The sequence below is a fragment of the Dunckerocampus dactyliophorus genome, chromosome 16 (assembly GCF_027744805.1).
Source record: "Dunckerocampus dactyliophorus isolate RoL2022-P2 chromosome 16, RoL_Ddac_1.1, whole genome shotgun sequence".
Taxonomy (NCBI): domain Eukaryota; kingdom Metazoa; phylum Chordata; class Actinopteri; order Syngnathiformes; family Syngnathidae; genus Dunckerocampus; species Dunckerocampus dactyliophorus.
This window is the reverse complement of record NC_072834.1, coordinates 7,719,892-7,741,577: the sequence shown is the minus strand read 5'-3', so window position 1 is coordinate 7,741,577 and position 21,686 is coordinate 7,719,892. Positions and strand designations below refer to the sequence as shown.

Below are 21,686 nucleotides of genomic sequence, written 5' to 3'. Positions count from 1 at the left end.
GAGACGGTACTTGTGTTTATTGGCGTTTTTAATCAACCACTCAACCAATCAACCAGAATAATTAACAAATGTGTCACTGAAAATATATAGTTAGTAATGATATAGTATAATAATAATTTGGACTCTTCTGGTGTTCTATTACCATTTACTTTACCAACTGAATGTTTTGTAATTATTGTATTTAATGTAACTTGCAAAGACAAAACAAGGGGCCTTAGTCTTGAATACATAGAGAATAGCTTTTTATTTACATTATTATTCATTTATAATTACAACCATCACTGCATATTTGGTCATTATTATGTTAGCTGGACAGGAATCACATCCTCTCACCTGGCTGTTAAGTGCAGTACCGTATTTATATTTAAAAATAGATGAGGGAGGAAGAAATATAGGTAGGTTATTGCAATACAATATTTTTTAGAAAATACTGAAAAGGACATACAACAATAAATAATCAGTTACTAGCATAAAAACTGAAATTAAACAGTTGTATACTGGGAGGAACACATTTAGACACCAATAGTAGTGTTACTGCATTGGTTCGTACATTTACTTCATCATTGTTTCCTCTGCCAAACAAGTTCTTCTTCCAAAGACACGAGGATACACATGTCAAAAAATTACTCTCTTAAAAGCGTCTTTAGTTGCACTTCCTTCAGTCTGACCATTCATTGTCATCCAGCTCTGAGTCATCTTCAGAGTCACTGTACTCCACTGCTATGCGCCTCGACAGAATGGTGGCCACATCATTCCCCACTGGGTCACGCTTGCTCTGCATTTCTTGCTGTTCTTGCACTTTTTTCAGCTGGATGCCTAATAACCATAATGTTAAAATTACAAAACACACAAATGTCACAGGGTGGTTCAAAAGTATACCCACCCATGCGGATCGCAGATAGCAGATCACTTCTTGCATTCGCTGGTTTTGATTCAGCTCTGACACTCCCACCAAGTTCGGAAAAGTGTGAGGGGGCAGCTGGTGGTGGATGAAGTGGAGGCGGTGGTCCCGGGGGACAAGGAGCCATGCAAGGTCCTGGAGGAGGTACAGGTGGAAGAGGGTAACCAGGGCCTACTTGCGTGGTGGCTCCATTATGAGCTGCTGGTGGAGGGAAAGCAAAGGCTGTCTGGGCTGAGGGGATAGGTGGGCCTGGCGAAACTGGAGGGGGGGCACAGCTGATTGACAATGAAAAACAAAAAGGAGGATTAGGTTGCAACTGAAATGAAAATATTTAATTCCAGCTGTGATTGCACAACACGGTGGTTCTGACATACTTGTAATCTCCTGATGCCTGTACTGAACCATTCATCTTCTCTGTAACTTCTACGATGCTTGTTCTCTTATAGTTGATGTCAATACTGTGGTACTCGTGCTCCACAGGTGGGGAGGGCTGCACATTCCCATGTGGCTTGACAACATTAGAAGCACTGTGGACTGGCACTGGGGGGACAGGGTACTCTGGGAGGTCAGGCCTGGAAGAAGGAAATGAAAAAAAACAATGATTTGTCATTTTAAAAATGAAGTTTAGGGGTGTCACAAGATCTTGTGTGACGAGATCTCGAGAAGATTAAAATGTGACAAAATTTCTTGTTTGGAGAAATGCTGTCTCACGAGAACAGGGCAGCCAGAAGCCAATCAGACTGTGAATTATGGTATTGCTAATGTGAATGATAGCAACCGTAGTGCGGAAGCGGCTGTGTGTTAGGTATTATTGAGAGCGCACATTACACATACTTTAAACCCTGCATTATAACCTATCTTGGTGGTCGCACGTCAGGGCTAGCGAGTGATGTGCGGATGTTTTTTTCCATTGAAGTTGAACAGCTGCCGTAATTCTACATTTGATCAAAGTTACTAGATTTATCAGGTCCAAACGTGTAGATGTTCTGACTTGTCTGTAACCATAATCACTGTCACCATTAATCACCATAAACATTAATAACGGTAGCACCAGGTCTGCTCGGAGCAGGTGTCCGACTGCAGTGCATCATGGCAGCCACAGAAGGTGGCTCCCTCCGCTCTATACTCTGGTTCTCCAGACCTCTTGAGCGGCACCGGGGCTGCCCGGAGCGAGTTTCTGACATGAAGGCGTAATGTGGCGACCATACCTCTGCTTCATGACACACCTCATAAAGAGAGGAAATCCGTGCTGACAATATAGCGGCATGGTCGCTATACTTAGCAAGGAGCGGTCATATTTTTTTTCATTGTACTTTTCTTAAAAATTAATGTTAAAATCTCATCTCGTTCCCGTGAAGCCAATCTAGTGTATCGTCTCGCCTCGTGACACCCCTAGCTGCTTTATATACTGTACATGAAATATTAATTTTACCGTTACATGGTATAACAAAAGCATAAGTGAACAACTAGTTAAGTATGGCAACCAAAATACCTTGTAGTATGATGCAGTGCACTTTTACATCACAGCAAACGGCAACCAAAATAATAATAAACATATAAAATAATGAACATTGTTACATTACTGCATTGACCCAGGTATAACGACCATGAATTCAAGATGACTGCTAAAAAAAAAAGATATCAGCTGCTCGACACTTGTTGGCCACTCTTCCCGTTGAAAGAGACATTGATGCCAAATTAGAAAGGCCCTCCGTAAACAGAGGAGGTTTGTGCCATCCCCTGTAGTCTGCTTATAACAATGTCCTAACATCTCTCCCCTCTGTCTCTTTCAATGGGAAGAACGGCCGCTAATGAGTTGTTTTTGCCACCAGACAGGCATACAACCTATTGTTATGCAGGAGGGTTGTTCACCAGCTACACCGGGCCGCAATAACCACAACAACAACAACAACAACCCTTCTGTGACCACCTCCATATTGTGCAGGTGTTACTGCCCAGCATAACAACAAATTCCCAAACTGGACTGCGTAGCAAGGCACAAACCTGCCCTCTGGGGAGAGCGAGCCCTCGGAAGACGCTCCTCGCCGTAGCGTCTGCGGGTGGCGGTGATCTGGGCGGAGCTCTTTGTCGAATGCCATCATGTTCCACTCTTGTCTGCGGTTTCGAGCTTTCCTCACCTTCTTCACCTGCTGCTGTAGCGTGCTGCTGTCCACGCATCGCTTCTGCTCCTGTGGACACTTTTTGTGAATAAACCTTTTTACACGGACTGTCGTGTGTCTGCATTCAGGGATCCTGCACTGTGGCAGTGGCCACTCCTGACATATTAATTATAATGTGAAGCTGAAAGAATATTGTGTGCTCACCCTTTGCCTCCTCTTTTCTTTCCTCTTTTCCTCTGTGTCCTGCAGCATCTTCTCCTTCCATAATTCAAAGAAGTATGAAGGGTCCGAGTAGAACTTTATGGCATCAGTGCTGTCCTCTCTGTTTAAAAAAAAAAAAGTTTCTGTCCTGTTTGTTTACTTGTTAAGTAGATCATAACGCTGTTGGAGTACCTGTAAGCAGTGAGGTCGCTGAGAGGAGGAGGCTGGTCGCTGCTGTCGTACATCTCAGCCACCGAGCTTGGAGTGCTGCCTTTGGACAACACCTGCTGGTCCTGGATGGTAGAGCTTTTGAACGCCTTCCTCAGGTTTATGGCCTGAAGAGAAACTGCGAAACAGTAAGATGTGTGTTTAACAATCAGTATAGGGGATGTGAAGGTGTCTTGACAAACTGGAAAGGTTCTTGGGACTGACCGTCTTCCACATTGGAATCTAGCTGGGTGACCTTGATGGCCAAGCGGTCGATGCGGTCCTGGAGAGAGTTTGCACGCGTGTAGAAGATGTTGGCTTCATTGAAAAGATCCCCAAAGACATTTTCTGCATGTTTACCTGCAACCAGAAAAACGATTTCCAGACAAAATATGCAAATATGCAAAGTGAGTGAGAAATAACTCAACGACAGTGTGGCCAAAATTTAATATATGCAGAACAGAGAAGAACTTTACTAACACACTGAATATACCAACATAACATACCTGAATATAACAAATGTCGGAATAAATGGTACAGTATAAGCCTCACTAGGTACACTGTGAGATCCAATACAAGATGATAATAATGCTCAGAAATGATCAACAATACGTTTATTGTATAGTTTGCAGTGGCACTTCACTTGTCTCTCACCACAACCACAATAATAAACATATTTCTTAATTAATGCAGTTTGTATAACATTAACTCTTGTTGGATCATATTAGAAAATGCACGTGTGTCTAATGTTGTGGCCATTGGGAACTCTTGACAGCCATTGTTGTGCTTTTCTAAATCCAATGAATCCCTCTGGATTACATGAGCACCACGTGATCTATCCTCAAGCAAACAGCAAGAATGGCACAGAGTACTGTCCAGTACACTGCATGACTGATCTCTGTTCCCTCCCACTCATTCTCCATCTTATCTCTCTGTGTTTACAAAGCTCAGCGGTCAGTGCTAAACCCCCCTATCTTCACTAAATCCCATCACACACGTTTTAAGCCTGTGTGTCTATGGGCCAGATGTCCATGAGGAAATTTGTTTCCAAAAATAGCCTCCTCAGTTTCTCCCCAAGTGTAACAGGGAAACACACAGGTGTACCGCTACAGGAACATACAAATGATCATAATATAACAATAATAATCATCTTACTCAGACTACTTAGTTGACGGATGATGGCAGACAACGTGTTGTTGTTCACACATTCTAGTTCACTGCCAATCCCATCCGGCACTGCAGTGTGGCACACGTGCCGAGGTTCTATGGTTCTCCTCACCAAAGGCATCACCTCTTGTTGGCCATACAGCACCTGCTAGCAGACAGATAACATAAACATACTACATATTTTGTCCATACACTATATATTCCATCATATAGTTACATTGACAGCAGCAGTGAAACATATTCTATTTGGATATTGTTGACTGTGTTACTACTTTACAGTTTGTTGATGTTTTGTTTTATTGTATTGCTTTTTTCAAATTTATATCGACGTAATACTTCCTTAAGCAAATACACTTTTTTCAGAACACGGAAGTAACGCACTCTACTCTGATATAAACTCTGATATATACTCTGTTTTTCTTTTGTGTTTTTGTTTTAATGCGTCCTAAATAGTTGAGCATGACGATTCCGAGTGATACATGTATGTATATTTTATTTTTTATTCGCCAAAGTTTGCATAATTCGTGACGGCTGGGGTATATAACCCACAATTCATTGCGCGGCTCGCTTTTCCCAGGCAAACAATTTTCGAGCAGCTCAGGTGTGTATCGCACTATCTGTGTTGGAAGCAACAAACAACGATTCTTCAACCCACAAACACGACAGGTAACGTTGTGTCTTTATACAAGACGTGCTATTTGTGACAGTATTTCCAGTAGAAACAACAGAACACCATAAATCCTACCTTCAGAGTTGGGTACGATCGTTGTTCTTTTCCCGCCAACGCCAGCCGGGCGGAGCAGTGGACGCCACAGTGTCTTTATTCAAATTGAAATGTCCTTTTTGGTTTCCCTCCTTGCTTGTCGTGTGCCAGGTATTTGCGGGAGACATTTGTGCACAGCGGAATGCACTCTTGACAACATAACCTCTTAGTCTAAATCACAACATGAGGGGATTTAGTCAGCAGATTTACTCCTGGCAGCCAATCACAAACGCCATGGCGGACCTCTGACATCCTGTGCTTTTCCAGGTCTAATTAAGAACTCCTCCTACCCTGGATAAGAGAGGAGGTGGAAGTCATCAGTTTGGATCAGCAACATTTTCACCACCTTCAGGTGTGCTTTACATCTCAATAAATCACAGTCATCGTTACATTTGTAAGCATTTTATTATTGGTGACTAATGGCTGTTATAAAGTCTGCACTTTTACCTTGTTCTTATTTGCCTTTTTCAATTTCAGGAATGAAAACACTGCCTGCATGGCAATGGTAATTGTTTTGATCATTTCAAATGTGCTTACATTAAAGAACATCACGTGAACTCTTGCACAAGGAGTAGGAAGAAATATCTTATGAAATCAAGGGGCGAACTTACCATTAGGCAAACACAGGCAATTGCCTTGGGCACACAGATTTCCAGGGGCCCCCAAACACCTCATAAAAGCTGATTATTGATTTTGTTTCTTCTATTTGAAGTACGAATTACTATTTTCGTCTTAAAACTACATCAAAATGCGTTATCTATCATGATCATTTTGACTGCTACCTTCTCCCTTCTCATGCAGTGGACTAGTCCATGTTGCTTCGCATGTGCAGATTAATTCCGGAAGACGGGAGAAAAACAAACTTGTTGGCGCAGTTTAGCAAAAACTGATGCGGAGTTACCCCAGTGGCGCGGAGAAGGCGAGAGGGAACAAACTTAAAAATCAAAACTACCCAAGGTAGACGGCCAGAGGCCCTTGACGGCACCTCAGCTGATAAGAATGCAGTAGTTTTAGGGATGAAGCTGAGTGATGCTTTTCATCACAAAGATGTGAGTATTAAAGCACTAAGCTGTCTTAAATGTAAAGTAAAAAGTGACAGGAACATTGAGTCATTAATAAATAAATACAAGTATATGTAGACTTAAAACCTCTGACATCGAGCACACATAATTTTGACGAATCGACGGCACATTTTTTTGTATGAGACTTATTTCAAATTCTTCATTCTTCAACATAAACAGCAGCCTGCCACTGCTGTTAATATCTCAGTAATGCTGACCTGGATTAACAGTGAAACGAGACGCTCACCATTTGATTTGAAAGCATCTCGTACACGCGCACACACACACACACACACACACACACACACACACACACACACACACACAGACAGTTTCTTTTTCACAGATGGCCTCATCTGGATTGTGGGAGGGAGCGGTGTAACCCAGATATGGAGGCTTAAATCTTTATGAGTAGCACACCGTCAAACTATATCCAACAAACAGCAGTGTGCTTCGTGTATAAGGACATGGTTTAATCCAAAAAGCATGGCGTTACATGTCAGTGTGTAGCACATTTTAGGAACCAAGAAAAGAAGAGGGGAAACAGCCGGAATCTTCTTGCAAGGAGGTTGCTTGAATCATTAATTAAAGAATAACTAAAAAGTATAAAAAATATCTTAACCAAAGAACCAGAAGTGAAATGTGTTGTGATGTAGTGGTAGTTTCCGTCCTGGCTGCTCAGTTAAAAAATAAGAACTGAATGTAAACTGAGTCATCAATTCGCGGCACTTTTGAAACGGGCAATTTGTTTTTAAGTTTTAATATTCAAGGGTGGATTTCTTTTTACGCTTGCATAACATTCCCTTATACCAGGGGTGTCTAGCCTTTTTTTCACTGAGGGACACATACTGACAAGTCAAAAGATGAAGGGGCACCTTTTGATATTTGAGTTTTGTATATATTTTTTAGATATTTTGTAAAATGGTTAAACAAATCATATAGTATTACAGACCAAGCTTTGTGTTATTATTTGTTGACAGTGGCAAAATTAAAGCCCGACAAAAAACGAGCCGCAGGCCGCCAATGGCCGCCCGGCCACACTTTGGACACCCCTGGTCAAAATGAAAAGAATGAGGAAATGTGGTCTACTAAAAACTGTTAGTACATTGGTTTGTAACTGTTAAGAATCCGTGCACTGACTGTTTGTTAATGTATGAGTTATTGAATGAGTTGTGTTTTACATAAAGTGGACATGTGTTGCTATTGTAGTGTTGTGTGCTGCCATTGTTGCTGATACTACTACGACTAGTAGTATAGGGACGTAATGCACATGTGCGCAAAACATGACGTCACACGCATTGCCGTGTGTTTTCGGAAGCGAATATGCCTGTATTTGTGCGTTTGTGGCAATTTCAAGGATTTTGTGCAACCGGGGTCAACATTTGCGTAACCATATTATTTTGCAAGAGAGATTAAGAAAGAAGGGGGCAAGAATTTGGCGGTTCACGGGGTACTTGCAGCAACGTCTGTTCCGAGGAGGTTGTGGGTGGATGTCAGAGCCAGGAATGCTGGGACATTGACGTGAGCCGCGTCGCTGACAGGTTTTTAAAATAATTTTCCGACCACAAGAAAAACTTTGTCTACCCTGAGAGTACCTTTCCCAAGTCTCGGCAAAGCACGCTTTTCCATGACGTATACATGATGGATACATACTGTATGAGATGTACGGTATATCTACATAGGAACAAGGAGGCATGGGTCGCATGTGAAAAAGTCGGCATTGTACTGTTCACGCTGACATGAAAAAATAAGATACAGGTCACATTTGATCCAAAAAAAGTCAGACTTGACCTACAGTGTGAACATATCCTACGGTGCAAATCGTTAGCTCGGCTAATTACCTCCAAGCCAAGCCCCTCTGTTCAGACTAACAGTATCACGGTAGATACCAGCCTTTGTCTGGACTCGGCACACCTTCCCCCGGCACACCTTCCCCCGGCTTGAACCATCGCCCAGTGGAAAGGGATTAATGTCATCCACAAATATATCCTCAAGGAAGCATATCCATGCATAGGGTCTCTTTGGTTCTGCCATTTCTGGTTAACCTGAACAATTTTATTCTATGATCGCTTTCTGTGGAGACTCTGCCTTGTTCAATACAGTAGCTCTACCTAGTGTTTAAATTAAGAAGAACAAAATATTTAAGAACACATTGTGCGCGGGCCATAGTCAATTATATTTTTACACTTTGATACTGACCAGCTAAAAATGGATGCCGGGCCGCATTTGGCCCGTGGGCCGTAGTTTGGACACCCCTGCCTTATACAGTAGTGTTTCAATTACATTTACAGCTTTGTGGGGGCCAGGGCGGCACAAACACACACATCCGTGTGCACGTGCAGCAATAGAAAGACTCCATATTTGTCCTCAAAATCAAAATAAATTTAATCTGATCGCTCCTCCATACGCAATAGAGCAAAGATGAAATATTGTAAACGTGCAACCATATAGAGACAGAAGTGACATGCTGTCATAGATATATAGTAAATAAGATAAGGCTATTCAGTTTGTTTAGTGAAAGAACAATGTACAGACCTGTTCTACAGTATATACTGTATGGGGGAGGGGATTCAGGGCATCCCCCTAAATATAATGGTAGAGGAAACACTGCTTACACAGTAGTTAGCAAAGGTTTTACAATGTCCACTGTGTATCATAAATAGCAACACATTCATATTTCCATGCCTGTTTAATACTCTTAAGCCCATTATTTGTTTTCTTGGAATTGTTTTTATGATGGTGTGGTGGCATGGGAATACCACATGGCACTTAGGGGTTTTCCGTGTTTTTGATGGTGCCATAATCTTAGTCTGATGAGAGGTATTAACCTCAATATAATACTTAGACCACCGCCCCATTACCACGTGCTCCATTGCAGCCCATCAGTCACTTTTTCACCAACTGCCCTCCAGACACACGTGCGTCTGTCATCCATTTCATCTGATGTGGTCTACTATTATTTATTTCTATTTATCTTGATTGATTAATGCCAGTGCACTCGATGTTTATTACCAGAAACGTCTTTATGCTGTGTTCATCTTGACGTGTTACTAATACATTGTTTATGATTCAGACAGGAGTGCTTCCTTCAAAATGTAGTGTCTTAGCGTTGAACTTGCCCCCCCCCAGCAGTTTTAATGTTGTTATGCATGATTATTTTGAGTTTATTTTCCTGTCCTCTAGTTTTAACAAAGATGGTTTAAAAAGATTCCCTCTCACTTTCCCATTGGTGCCATCTTCTGGCTATTGTTGGTAGCATACACTCTCCTCCAAATGTATGCAGGTGTTCACAAACTTTTGGAGGCAAGTGTACCTAAACAGGGTTTCCCCTAGGATTTTTTTGAAGCTGTGTTGGTGGTCTGTATGGGAGGGGCGAACTGCTGCCGCTGTGTTGTGACGCTTTTGCGTCTGCATCTTTTTTTTAAATTTTTTTTATTGTGACAAATAAAATTTTTGATGACTTATTTATTAACTAATTTAAACATATAACACAAACCTAAATTTAATTTGATGGCTGTTTTATAATAATACGAATACATGGGAAATGAATTGTTCAATAATATATTTTTTACTTCAAAATAATACAGTTCACAAAATAAGCAATAAAAATATTTTTGTAATAGAAATCTGTCCTGTGCACATCTCCACTCACTGTGCTCATTTGTCTATATGTGCCCTGTGATTGGCTGGCGACCAGTCCAGTCTCTACCCTGCCTCTCGTCCTAAGTCAGCTGGGATAGGCTCCAGCAAATCCCCGCGACCCTAGTGAGGATAACTGCCATAGAAGATGGATGGATATCAACCGATATCGATATTGGGAGCAGCTCTTGCCTCAGAATGTCAGGTCACAGCTTGTGTAATTAACACATTATGCTGCTTCTACTGTGATGCCACTGGATGCGTTTCACAAAGAAACACTGTGCAAAATAAGATAAATACTAGGGATGAGCGACAACACCACTATCTGGATCTGTATGTGTATCTGGTCACCCATCAAAATTATCTGTACTCGGAATGGGCGGGGGCAGGCTGCAGCCAGCGAGTCTGTCTAGGGAGGGGCCGTCACTGTGTGTGACTGACCACTGTGACTCGTATCATGCTCGCACATGGCAGAAATGCATTATCCGTACTCGTAAACGAGTATCCGGCTCATCCCTAATAAATTCTACAATATTTCAGTGGCAGATTACTATCACTTCTTTTATTTCTCCTGTCCTGCCTTGGTTGTGTTATTTTGTGATGAAGTGATTCATTTTATTATAACAACTTTGCAGAGCCTCTGGAAATGTGAATTTCTCTTGGAGATTAACAAATCCAATTATCTCATGCGGTGTAAGTGTCATTCATTTGCAACGTTTTGTCTCAAGTCATTAAAAAAATCACCACCAATTAAAGGAAGACTCCTTACGTCCCCCTCTCATAACCAGCGCTTTCATTGGAAATTGAAGCTATTTTTATGTGACCCTTATTTTGTTAGGTGCCGTCTGATGTAACGCACAGCGTTGTTATTGTGAAGGTCGGAAGTGTTCTGATGTCTCATTTTTATGCCAATTTCGGTAATAGCTGATATCAGTCGGACATCCCTATTTGAAGGGGTTTGCATTTCTCTTGGGCTCATATTGATTGTTTCGGGAGTGACATAAAACCTAATGATCTAACAGATTTAGTCAATGATTATTGATTATGATTATTTAGTCATTATTGGTAAACCTGTTTTTTGAAGTTCTGGTCTAAAACTTATATTTTCAAATACATCAATAAGGCACTATCAGAATGTAATTAACCAACTGTTGTCTTCTCGTCTTGTTTACAATGAGTATTAACAAAAGACAAAACCTTGAATTTTCCCATAGTAGTGCACCACCCATCACACAACAGCGAGAAAAATAATCAGGCGCAGCTTAATGCTGCATGAAAAGCCTTCACAGTTCCTGAGCCGCCGCCTTAAGTGGGGGTGACTCTAAGAATGTCTCGGCTTGTTTGTCTCATGGTTAAGTGGTGCACATAGCCATGGAAAGATCATTAAATCACTGTTTTACCACTTGGCTTAATCCCCACAACAAAAGGGGCTGATGCAAAAATGGGGAGAAAGAAAAAAAAAATCGCGAGTGAGATTAACAAGAAACTTGATTTATCCAAAGTGACGGCTCTGTTTTCCAGCATTGCCAAAGGAGAGTTGGAATCTTGATTCCGTATCTCCCAGGCTGAAGAGTGGCGGCTGATCGGACATTCCCTGTTACCCCTGCAGTGGCCAACCGTGCTTGTAGTGTCCGCCGCTGTGGCCATCTGCCGGATTACCCAGCAGGATATATTTTTATAGAGAGCATCCCATTCATATCCTGCCTGCAAAGGTTTACATTAAAGTTGAACTCGGGTGCACTTACAATGACAGATGAAGTAAGCTCTGTCCTTCTTACAGCACCCCCTCCTCGTCGTCTCACTGTTTGGGGGGCTGATGGCACCAAGTTGAAAGGGGCTGCTTTTACCGTGGCATGAAAGAGGATCTCACGCAATGACACTGTCTGCTGTCGATTGTTTTGTTTTTTGTTTTCTTTTTCTCTCCAAGCACTGACAATAAAGTGGTGCCCAGCATGAAGGAAAAAAAAAAACATTTGGATGTGCCAAGTGTGATTGTTTGGTCTAATAGGCATCAGCAGGCCAACTTCTCCCAGTTACCATACAGGTGAACTCATTCCTGGGAAAATGTTTTTCTCTTTCTCAGCCTCGTAGGCGCGATGGCGTCCCCCTTTTTCCTCGCTCTAACGGGATTAGTCGTGCCAGTGCTACCCCGGCTGTCACGGTACTGTCTACTTCCCATCTCTCTTCTGGCCTCTAATGTGATTAACCCATTCCCTGTGGTCCAAATGGTTCTGGAGGGGAGGGGTGTGTGTGGGGCACCTCCTTGGCATGTTCAGCCTCATACCCAACTTGCCATCATTGGCACCTTTTTGTCAGGAAGGAAGGACTGAGGTCAACTTGTGCTAAGTCACATGGGAAGGAATTCCCCTTGCATCATTTTAACCAAACAGTTCACAGCTTGTTTAACATACACTGCCTTAACTTAAATATGCTAATACTTTCACGCATTTAAAAGCATCTTAGTCCACAATTCTGCTCCTTGTGCTGTATTCCTTCATGGAAATCTGCTCAGGCCCATTTCTATTATGAATATTTCCTGCTTGCTTAAGTGGAGACGATAATAATGATCACCAACGCCCATCATCTTGTCAAACGTCAGTGTCGCGGGGGCTTTGCCTGTTAAACACGCGTCACGCTCATTTTCGACTCATCTGTCGCAAGTCGTCTTCGGGGGCATCTGTTGCACGAGGAGGACTGCATGCCCTTTGCCACCACTCTCGGGGAGAGTCCTCGCCACCTCATGTTTATGTAGTGGGATGTACTGCAGCCTTTCTATGACATAAGTAGTAGCCAATAAAATATGAGGCCTCTTGGCTGTTGCCCTAACTCTTGTTGCCAAATATGTACAACTGTATGTTTTTAGTGTGGAATAGTAACTGAATTGTGCACGTCAGGGAAGGATCTTGAGTACACACAATGACACTATTGTTTTTGACACGGTGCTGAAAATTATTGAAAATACTTTTTAAGAATTGTAATCATCCAGGTTTGAAAAGTGTCTGTTTTTTCTCCACTTTGCAGAGTGGTGACACACCTGGAAGGGGCATCCCAGTTGGAGGTGATTAGCAATCAGGTGGAGCTGGCATAAAGGAGGCAGACAGAAAGTAGCGCTGACCCTTTCTCGTGCACTCAATCATTGCTTTGTGTGTGTGAGAGACCAAGCAAAAAGTGCTCCTTGATATACTTTGCGCTGTTTGCTGTGGGCTCGGCCATTTTGTTTAGAACTGTGTTTTTTGCCGAGTGTGGCGTGTTTAGTTTCATAGAGAGGTGTACTCACTCTGCCCATTTTCTGGGGGGACGTTTGTTTCCCCTTTTTGTATTTTTCAGCATTTTTGCTTCAATAGTTGTTTTACGTCATGGTTCTTTCACCTATCAGTTATTTTTCCTGCTTGGTAACTTTTGTTCCTGCAGTGACCATTTTTGCTTGTTTGGTGACAAAAAAATATTTCCTTTAATTTATTCTGCCTTTGCTGTTTGTTTCTAACAATATTCTGCAAAAGTACAAGTGATTTTGAGTGTTTGCATCAAAATGTAATGTGCTGTATATGAAAAGCACTTTTAAATATTAGCTCCCCCCCCCCCCCCCCCCCCCCCAAAAAAAAAGCCAAAACCTGCACCCATAGACTGACACAATGGGTTTGTCAGCATTTCACGTGAGTGCACAGGGCTGCTGAGACGACAGCATGGAGAATCACGAGTCTTGATTAAGATTTTTAACAACTCTGCATGTGCTGCTCGTATGCGAGACAACAGGCATTGAATAGGATGGGGTGTGGCAACTCTTTAAACAGCTGCCCACTCCCAAACCCCAAAGTTAACATCAAGCTCCCCACTATGAAGGAATGCCATTTCATTAGCTAGTCAGTGCACTAACTGCGGTAAAAAAAAAATAAACGTCACTGATTGTTTTTATCTTTACTTTTGTATGTTTTTTTTTTATTTTGGCATCGGTATTAGAGCAAAAGAAAACAATTCAACATTGTGGCTGAAAGACAATAGTGGGCATGAGACTGTGGCGCCCCTTTTGTGGAGATTTGGTGGCTTTCCAATCGTGATATCTTAGCCTGCACCATGTAATGGAAGGTGACACTTATTGTATTAGCAGGGGCTAATGAGTGTCTAAAAGCCTGTGTGACTGTGTGCGCCAAGGAATCTCATCGTGTGCTTTCGTTGCTTTGAAAAAAAGGGACAGTCTTTGGCGAAAGAAGCGCAGCCCCCCAAAAATAAATGGTCGTACCGCCGTCAGGGCACATCTCGCGAGGCACGTGAGTTCAATTAAGCCTGCTCCAATGCTAAGAGACATACGAAGAGGAAAAGATTAATTTGCAACTTTGTCCTCTGCTCAGCTAACTTGTCTAGTCCTGTAATCAAACCCATCAGCACTCAAAATTCCCAAATTAAGGAGTAATTGCTAAATGTTTCCAAAAAGATTTTTTTTTTTCACCAGACGTCCACCGTTGGCTCCATGGAGGCAATATTTGTTCGTTTGACTGTTTTACCACAATCATGTAATGACCAACAGGTTAAACCATAACTTTCTGCTGCATGCCTTTTTGTTTTGTTGCTTTTTTTTGCCACAAAGGCACATTGGGCCTATTATACATTTCATATTTGAATTCAGTCTTACAATTTTGCCTTTTTTTTTCATTCAAAATATTCTTGGGGAGAGAAAACGTCACTCAAATGTTCGTGGGCTGACTCATCCGTGTAGTACCAACTCCTCACCACAAGGGGGATATAGAGGTAATGAAATGGTTATGTACTGTCACTTGAAGTACCAGCTGTGTCTAATGTCTTATTGTCTGAATGACATGGATGCAATATCTTTGAGACAATATACAGAATAGACATCTTTATGTTTGGACAATTGCTGGGTTTTTAATTAAAGAAATAAAAAAGAAAATTCTGTTGCCTGGTAATATTAATGTCATCTCTGGACAAAAATCCTTTGTATTTATATTCTGTTCATCTGCACATACGTAAGACTCCATCATTATCCATTATCTGTTTATTACTATTCAAACCAATGTACCAGGTTAATTTTTGCACAGTTAAATAATTTCAAATGCTCGCAGCAGATGACTATGACCTCATCCCAAGCTCGCTGACCAGTTAAAATCTGACCACCGAAATTCTTGTCATTGTTCCAAATTTATGAATGGCCTAATTTGTTACCGGATCACACATGTGCCCTTTCACAGACGTGGACATTTTCTGGACGCTTTCAACGTGAGGCACCTTTGAGAGAGAAATAATGTCGTCAAAGCGGGAGGCTGTCAACTATCGGCACATGGCCCACTGGAGATAGAATGACATCAAGGAACTCCAATGCAATCTGGCTTTTTCAAGACACCAGTGCAAGCCTACACTTGGTACACAGGTCAGCCTCAGTGCACTCAACTGCACGTAACTCAGCCTGACACAATTTGACCTCACTCCATACCCCTCTCTGATGGCCTTTTGTTTTCCCGAACTCTCCTGGGAATGGCACTTAATACTATCCGTACACATTCTATCAAATTTTCTAGTCTTCTAAGCTCTAATTTCTCAACATTTGCTTTTCTATTATTTCACACAACTGCATGTCTTTTCAGGGATGGCTCTTTGTAGGCCTTCACTGAGCAGGACGGGGGTCTGATAGAATTGTTTGGCTAAGGCAGCCTTCAAAGGAGAAGCCCCTTTTAGATGCTTCAATGAAGAGGCACGGTTACCACGACTCAGATGACTTTAAAATAGCAAAGATTTATTACAAAACTGTACCTTTTTATTGTTTGTTCATTTAAAGGAAGAAAACACACTTGTTGCACAGATTTAAACATGTCTAAAGACCTTTCCAGAGAGGGGAAAACCGAAAAAGTGAGAGCTTCTCTCCCTGGTCTTTAGAATGAGTCATTCCAAAGATTTCACAGTCAGATGATCAGCAAAAGATAAATATGTTTAATGCCATGCACCACAAAGAGGCTCTAATCTTTGCTTTCTTCTCAGGCTTTAACTTAAGCGTTAGTGGAGTGTTTTAAACTACTATTATAAATGCCACGCCATCACCCCCTCCACTCACAGGTTTACGTTCTCACTGCCTACGTTTATATTAGAAAAACAGGAGAACATTTTGCCAGACTTTCAGTTATTGAAGGCAAGGCTGTCCACAATTTTCCACCGAGGGCCGCATACAGAAAAATTGAAGGATGTGGGGGGCCACTTTGATACATTTTGTGCATTAAAAAGATGCTGGAGCCAATCCAATGTAGGCCAATATATGCTAAGCTATCTAAACATTTACATCTTAGCTGTGTTAAAGGTGACAAAACAAATTAGAATAATGTAATAATACATACAATTAATATTGAATACATTTTAATACATTTCATATAAAAAAAACAAGTTGTGGGCTGAAAATGGCCTCCATGCCGCAATTTGCACACATTTGATTTAAAGCATGACTTGCCAGTGTTGCTGTGTGGTCAGGACTTTAACATCAATGCAGCCTTTTTAATTAGAAACTGCGTTCTGTATCAATTTCAGCTGAACTTTAATTGATTGTGGACCTTGTTTCTGTCAAAAGGGACCTTTTGTAATGAGGGAAGTTATTGTCCATCAGCCCCAAAGACTGCCTGTGATGTACATCATTCTGCATGTTTGGAAACTAAACCCTTTTTAATAGCGATCTGAAAAAGAATGTCATTTAGAAGTAGCAGGTGGATGATTGCACGCTTGAGCAATCAGAACTAAAAAGATGTCCGAAAGAGCATTCAAGAATGGCAATGTTCCTCATTTGCTAATTGGATGCCATTTCCTTGTGTCACATCCCACACAGTTTGCAACAACAAACTAACAAAAAAGTTGAGTCTAGCCACAAAACCTTGTGTGTCTTTTCACAGCAATCAGTTCCTTTCTTTGGTAACGTGAATGAATGGGGTGTGAGGTGTGAAGGTCAGAGCCCCGCCATGCTGTAAATACCAACTTGGCTTGTCTGTAATGAGTGAGGGCACATCCGAGCTCGCTATTCAGCCTGCCGAACCAAAGAAATGTGGTGTTGCTGCTTGTCAAAGGAGAACCTGTACATTTATCTCCCATTCATTATCTGTCACCTCATTGGCTTGCATTTAATATGTTTAAAAGGGATTCAAATAAGTGAACATTGGAAGGATACATTGCATAAAAATGTGCCGCTATAGATCGGTGTGGCCTATGGTTTTACCTTATGCAGTATGTCTTGTAAACTAATTATTTTTGCCATAATTGATTTTCACTAACATAACTTCTAAAACTTTGTTTGTATTGAATGTAAAACATTTTAGTGTTAATTTGAAGCAATTTTGGGACTCCAGAGACAAGTGGATTTTTAAAAATAATATTACTACTAATAATAAAACTCAAAGTCAAACAACAAAGTCTAAAATCAACATGAACAAAAATGGAGGGCAGTGTAGAAGCAGTCATGGGGAGAATGCAGTCTTGAGCAGTTGAGTTTTAAGTCTGGATTTGAAGACGTGGAGTGAGTCGATATTTCCACTGTCAGTAATGAGTTTCAGATTTACGGAGTAAAGCGACTGAAATCTCTTCTCATGGTGCTGGTGCTGAGGCGGGAAGAGAGCACATTGAGGTGGATGGAAGAGGAGGCTCTGAGGGTGCAAACTTGGGTGACGATATGGAGGAGGTCACTCGGATAAGGAGGACAGAGGTTGTGGATGGCCTTGAACGTACAGTATATAGGAGGGGTTTGTGATCTATTCTCTGCTTGACCGTGAGCCATTGAAGCTGCTGCAGGATGGGGTAGATGTGATGGAATGTGGGGGCTCTGGTTATAATCAGCAACAGATCTCAGGACCAATTGAAGCTTGTGGAGGGACTTCTAGGGGAGACCAAAGAGGCGGGAGTTGATGTAATCAATGAGGTAACGTAACTTTACTGTGGTTTATCACACCTGAGTTCAATTTCTCCCGTCATACCCAGGCCTGATTACTGCCACACCTGTTCGCAATCAAGAAACTTAAATAGGACCTGCCTGACAAAGTCAAGTAGACCAAAAGATCCTTAAAAGCTAGACATCATGCCAGAAAGAAATTTGGGAACAAATGAGAAAGAAAGTAATTGAGATCTATCAGTCTGGAAAAAGTCAAAGTCATTTCTAAAGCTTTGGGACTCCAGCGAACCACAGTGAGAGCCCTTAACCACAAATGGCGAAAACATGGAGTAGTGGTGAACCTTCTCAGGAGTGGCCGACCAACCAAAATTACCCCAAGAGCGCAGCGAGGACTCATCCAAGAGATCACAAAAGACCCCACAATAACACTCAAAAAACTGCAGGCCTCACTTGCCTCTGTTGAGCTCAGTGTTCAGGACTCCACCATAAGAAAGACACTGGGCAAAAACAGCCTGCATGGCACAGTTCCAAGACGAAAACCACTGCTGAACAAAAAGAACATTAAAGCTCGCCTCAGTTTTGCCAGAAAACATTTTGAAGCTCCCCAAGACCTTTGGGATAATATTCTGTGGTCTGACAAGGCAAAAGTTGGTCTTTTTGGAAGGTGTGTGTCTTATTACACCTGGCGTAAAAGTAACTGCGCATTTCAGAAAAAGAGCATCATACCAACAGTAAAATATAGTGGTGGTAGTGTGATGGTCTGGGACTGTTTTGCTGCTTCAGAACCCGAAAGACTTGCTGTGATAAATGGAACCATGAATTCTGCTGTCTACTGAAAAAATCCTGAAGGAGAATGTCCGGCCATCTGTTTGTGACCTCAAGCTGAAACCAATGTGGGTTCTGCAGCAGGACAATGATCCAAAACACACCAGCAAGTCCACCTCTGAATGGCTGGAAAAAAACAAAATGAAGACTTTGGAGTGGCCTAGTCCTGACCTGAATCCTATTGAGATGCTGTTGCATGACCTTAAAAAGGTGCTTTATGCTGGAAAACCCTCCAATGTGGCTGAATTACAACAATTCTGCCAAGACGAGTGGGCCAAAATTCTTCGGCAGCGCTGTAACAGACTTGATGCAAGTTATTGCAATCGCTTGATTGCATTTGTTGCTGCAAAGGGTGGCCCAACCACTTATTAGGTTTAGGGGGCAATCACGTTTTCCATACAGGGCCATGTCGATTTTTTTCTCCCTTAATAATGTTTCATTTAAAAACAGTATTTTGTGTTTGCTTGTGTTGTCATTGACTGATATTTAAGTCTGAAACATTTAAGTGTGTACCACTGTATTTCTTATTGACATATTTTCAGGAAACTAAAGATTTTCATAGGGAGTGTTCCAGCTGAATCTCAGAGAGCCCAGCTCATCCTGCAGACAGTAGCATGTAACCAATGAGAAAACCAGCTTAATCTTGTTGAAAAAATAAGCTTACCAAACTGAATGCACAGTCAACAGAAGCCTTATGAGAACCTTTTTTTCTTTTTTTTTTTTTTTTTTACTGGGGAGCTTTTCTGAAGACATACTGTAACTCTTCTAGCAAAGTGGAGCTGTAGTGATACTATTTGGCCAGAGGGTGTCACTATAAAGATGAATAACACTCCTGTTGAACCTTTGCTGTACATGTGAAACGTTGACTCATGCTTAGAAACAAAATAATAATAATTCATCATGAAATTGTTGCGACCAGCCGGTGACAATGACATTTTCATTAAACAGCTGTACTTTATTATGCGGGAAAGTCAAATGTTGCACAGCAGCAGATGAACAGGCATAATCTGGTTTTAAGACTGTGATATTGTACAGTAAAGCTCATATTTGTCTATAGCATACAAATTGTTATATGTATGTCATCTAAGGGTTCTTTCTTTTGAGCAAAATACTAACAATCTAGTCAACAATTATCAACAGTTTATAATTTCTTTTCCCAAAAAGCTCTTATTAAGACATGACAAAATGCAATTAAGCATCTTTAAAATTGTTTTATTATTTAGTCACTGTAACCCCACATACCTGTGGCTGTTTTTAATCCTGATAAAATCCTTCATTACCTGGTATTTTTACATAATGATCCTCATGCTGCTGCTGTTCATTTTTTAAATTAATGCAATTACCTGTCCCTTATTGGGTGGGGTCAAAGGTCTAATTACCCTTGCGTCACGGCGGCAAATAGTTGGTGCCTCCGAGCAGGTGGCCCTGGAGGTAAGAGGGACGCATGGGGCATACTGAGGCGAGCAATTACTGGTTGAATTTCACTTTAATAAATGTTGAGCTACATTTGGAAATTCAGATAAGAGCTTTTTGCCTAATGGGCGCTGCACTGAGGCCACTTGTGCAAGGAAATGATCCCAAAGAGGGTTTAATTAACAACAGCTACATGATCCAGAGAGCGCATGACAGAACGTTAAAGTGAGGGGGAGAGCACCGCAGAGGGATGATATGAAAATTAGTGAGGGGGACGGTGGTGGAGGTTGGCAAGTGGGTGCCAAAGTTTTATTTCACTGCTTTTAAATCCAGTATCTGTTAGAACAGACAATGCTGTCAGTGTGTCCGAGAAGTAAATGTATAACGTAAAGATGCATTATTTCAAGCTAGTCTGAATGATAAAATGCAGTAGCTCACAAAAGTGAGTGCAAAACTCACATTTCACATATCTTCTCAAGGGACAACACTATACAAACAAAACGCTAACTTAGACTAGTCAGTGGTCAGCCACTCCTCCATGATGACATCACTGGTGGATGTTAGACACCTTGCCCTCCTACAGCTTACAGTACCTCTGCTTGAGGCTGCCCCACAGGTGCTCAGTTAGGTTCAGGTCTGGAGGATACATACTTGGCCACTCCATCACCTTCCTCAGCATGGCACTTGTCCTCTTTGAGGTGTGTTTGGGGTCATGATTATGTTGGAAAGCTGCCATGCGTCGCAGTTACCCAAGGGAAGGCATCATGCTCTGCTTCAGAATGTTACAGTACATGTTGGAATGTTTCCATCAATGAACCACAGCTCCCCAGTACCAGCAGCACTCTTACCACCACCATGCTTGACTGTAGGCAAGGCATCTTATTGCTCGTGTTGCCAACTGTTTAGACCAGGGGTGCTCACACTTTTTCACCCTGCAAGCTACTTTTAAAATGATCAAGTCCAAAAGATCTAAATAAAAAATATTATATTTACTATATCTATAAAAAAAATATGAGTATGTTATACATGTACAACGGGTGCACACACGTTTTCAGCTTGCAAGTTACGAGACTAAATGATCTACCTCTTTTTTATAAAACATAGATATAAAGTCTAACCGGTAAACTTTGAAATACTATTGTAAATATTAATATTTCGCATTCACATTTTCACCGCTTACAGGTAATCAAAGTAGTTATAATTATATTCAACATGGCAATAAAGATAATTACACATAATTCCTCAATGCTGTGTACATAACCTGATTACTGTTAATATGTCCGTCTAAATAGCTACGTAACGTTCATTAGGACACAGTTCATGTATTACATCCGGTTAGCATGTGCTATCAAACATGATCCATATACAAGAATTGAAAATGATGAATGTAGCCGAAGTCAAGGCAACATATTAAAAAGGTTTCAGCAACGGGCACATTTTCCATTTCGTCATGAAATAATAGTTTAAGAAGCGAACGTGAAGAAAACACTAATTTCTGTAGTGGAGTTTATGACGTGAAACAAAG

General features: G+C 41.4%; 1 protein-coding gene and 1 long non-coding RNA gene across 4 annotated transcripts; one reads left to right on the top strand and one right to left on the bottom strand.

The window, feature by feature from the left end:
• Positions 1-226: 226 nt before the first annotated feature.
• On the bottom strand, positions 227-5,530 carry wasf3a (WASP family member 3a). 3 transcript variants are annotated; one of them, XM_054756088.1, is made up of 9 exons: positions 5,342-5,530; positions 4,585-4,744; positions 3,655-3,789; positions 3,415-3,568; positions 3,226-3,343; positions 2,906-3,099; positions 1,276-1,473; positions 884-1,176; positions 227-816 (listed from the first exon to the last, which is right to left on the bottom strand). In XM_054756088.1, exons 2-9 carry the CDS (start codon positions 4,715-4,717, stop codon positions 659-661), a joined length of 1,383 nt encoding a protein of 460 aa, XP_054612063.1. In that variant the 5' UTR covers positions 4,718-4,744; positions 5,342-5,530; the 3' UTR covers positions 227-658. The 3 variants fall into 3 exon arrangements, with proteins under 3 accessions (XP_054612063.1, XP_054612065.1, XP_054612064.1); XM_054756090.1 differs by having other exon boundaries at positions 2,906-3,090; XM_054756089.1 differs by having other exon boundaries at positions 4,585-4,741.
• Positions 5,165-13,472, top strand: LOC129169561 (uncharacterized). Its single transcript, XR_008566443.1, has 4 exons — positions 5,165-5,262; positions 5,627-5,711; positions 5,837-5,864; positions 13,081-13,472. It is a non-coding gene; the product is annotated as an uncharacterized LOC129169561 (long non-coding RNA).
• The last annotated feature ends 8,214 nt before the right edge of the window (positions 13,473-21,686 follow it).

Excerpts from the sequence above, each read along its gene's own strand:
- wasf3a (XM_054756088.1), bottom strand. The coding sequence starts at position 4,717 with ATGCCTTTGGTGAGGAGAACCATAGAACCTCGGCACGTGTGCCACACT. Across the intron at positions 3,569-3,654 it reads AGATTCCAATGTGGAAGACG|TTTCTCTTCAGGCCATAAAC; the intron begins GTCAGTCCCAAG and ends ACTGTTTCGCAG. Across the intron at positions 1,177-1,275 it reads CAGGCATCAGGAGATTACAA|CTGTGCCCCCCCTCCAGTTT; the intron begins GTATGTCAGAAC and ends ATTGTCAATCAG.